General features: G+C 44.6%; 1 protein-coding gene across 1 annotated transcript in view; it reads right to left on the bottom strand.

Annotated features, from left to right (window-relative positions):
• Nucleotides 1–2105, bottom strand: part of LOC103616361 (mothers against decapentaplegic homolog 7) — a gene marked incomplete at its 5' end in the record, with an annotated part of 50443 nt that extends 48338 nt beyond the window's left edge. The window contains one exon of the mRNA XM_008634517.1: nt 2052–2105. Coding sequence (XP_008632739.1) covers nt 2052–2105 — 54 coding nt within the window. The remainder of the gene's footprint in view (nt 1–2051) is intronic.
• Nucleotides 2106–2367: the final 262 nt, after the last annotated feature.

Raw genomic sequence — 2367 nt, 5'->3', positions numbered from 1 at the left:
CTCAGCTCTATCAGCAGATGCAGCTGCCCAAGTCTAAATGGAGGGACCATCCTCCCCCCAAGGTCCCAGGGGAGAAGATGGCTGATGTACATCAGCCAGGTAAAAGGTTTCACACCTTCCCATCATCATCTACTGTCCCTCTCCCATCTAAACAATCCTCAACATCAGGTGGGAAACTGACACAGGAGATGATACTGATGCTGGGACAGGAAACTCTTGGTCCCTCCCCAGAAGAAATGCCAAGAAACCCTGAGCTTGCAAAACCCACCTGCAACAACAGACTTCCAGGCTCCACTTCAGCCTGTTGCAGCCCAGTTAGAGTTCAGCTGTAAAACGGATTTTTCTTTCAAAAAGGAAAAAAAAGGAGGATTTTTTGGTGAGTAACCCATTTTTTCCTGTGTTTCCGATGGACAGTGTTAATCACTTCCTATTGGCCAATAGGAATAACTTTTCCTTTCAAAATGGCACATTCATGTTATGCAGCTTTTCTGTTTACACACATTTTGCTACCTTATGTCAACACTTGATGATTAATAAATATATCACTGGGGTAACTGAAAATGAGGTCCTAGCAGAGGCAGATTGGATGTTTAAACCCTGCTAACAGATTTATCCTAACATCTTTGCAGGAAACCGAAATCAAGCTGTAACCCTTCTCTCTTGCAGCTCTGAAGCCCTTTACACCCCATGCCAGGATCATTGGTGAGTGGAAAGGAAAGCAATAAAGGCAGAAGTAATAGAAACTTTTGGGGAAGCACTGCAGGGATGCAGGCAAAATGATGCCAATCTCACACAAACCCACAAAATTTTGCAACCTAGCAGACCCTCAAAGTCTATTACAGAACAACCCTTCTGCATACCAGCACGTGCTCAGGATGTTGAACCTACTCCAGATATCCTTCTTTCATTCATGACTCTTTATCTCCTGTTTTTTTCATGCTGAGGCAAAATAGTTCATGCTTTGTGACCCAATTTTTTGTTAAATATCTTTTCTTATTTCCACAAGTCATAAAAAGACTTATCAGTGTTTCTTAAAAAGTTTGCAGAGGGGGGAAAACAACAGTCCAGCCTCCAAAGGAGCAGTAGGCAAGATGGGACCCCACACGGTACCAAAGCAACCTCAAGGTTGGGGTTTCTTTTAGTCCCAAGAAACTGATGAGCAACAATTTTACAGAAAATGCTCTTTTGGCAAAAAAAAAAGCCCCAGTAACCTAGCATTGGTCTTCTTTGCCTCCGTGTACCACCCTGCCCCTCCTGCCTGCCATGACCATGGGACATGACCACAGAGACCACCGTGCTCCAGCCAACATTCCAGATCCACTAATCCTTGAGGAGCCAGGAGCTGCTCCTTCCTGAGCTCCCCCCATTTCATATTCTCCCCACATCTCCTCCTTCTTCCAGACTGATTTATCTCACACCCGGCAAGCTCACTGCCAACCAAGCGTTTATGCAGACAATCGCAAAAGAGCTGGTGCCAGCCTCAAATGGGCTTCTCCTCTGGTACCCTGACACTCAATTACAAGCAACAGGCATGCAAAGAGTTGCTAAAAAAAAAAATAAGAAAAAAACCATTTCAACCCCTTTTCCTAATTTTTTTCAACCTGACAAGGTGGGATTAGTTTCCTTTAAAACACATAAAGATTTCTAAGAAGTCCATTTATCAAGGTTCATTGGGATTCCCAGGAATTAGGGAGATGCTGTGCTGGCTCCCAGCATAAATCCCTACAAAATTCACCCAGGGGTGCAGGAGCACTGCCATTTCCAACTGGAGCCCATTATTTTCCTGGCTGACTCGAGCAGTGCAGGCCTGTGCTGCACTGCAATCCCTCCTAGAGTTTCTTGCCAAAGTTTTAAAATCCTACTTTATGTAGAGGGTGTCTTAGATAAATTATATGTTGAGTATATGTTAATTCTTCAAGGGGTAGCAAGAAGCACAGAGGCAAGCAGACTAAAAGCAAAAAGCATGACAAAGGCAGGAGATGTTTCCCTTAGCTAAGAAAGGGGCAGTTTTCCCTTTTATCTGTAGTCTGCATTGCAAAAAGTCCACTTACCAGTTGGCTTGAGAAAATCCATTGTATATCTGGAGTAGGGTGGAGGGGGAGACTCTGGAATTAGAAAAGTACAGAGAAAATAAAGGCAGAGCCATAAGAAAGGAAAAAAAAGAAAAAAGATAGGAAATTATTATAACAGTGGCATTCTTTTAGCAAAACTGTTTGTCTTAGCTCTGGGGGTTGGAGGCAGGGCAGAGGTCGTGATTGCCTTGATATTTAACTGTCAGATAAACAAAAGGGGCCGTCTGGCGCCAGTCTCCCTGCTATCTGCCGCTCGGGCTGGCTGATCGGGGGCTCCTTGGCTCTGCCCGCGGCC

Source organism: Corvus brachyrhynchos, unplaced genomic scaffold (assembly GCF_000691975.1).
Source record: "Corvus brachyrhynchos isolate BGI_N302 unplaced genomic scaffold, ASM69197v1 scaffold225, whole genome shotgun sequence".
In the NCBI taxonomy this organism is placed as follows: domain Eukaryota; kingdom Metazoa; phylum Chordata; class Aves; order Passeriformes; family Corvidae; genus Corvus; species Corvus brachyrhynchos.
This window is presented reverse-complemented; position numbering and strand designations above follow the sequence as displayed.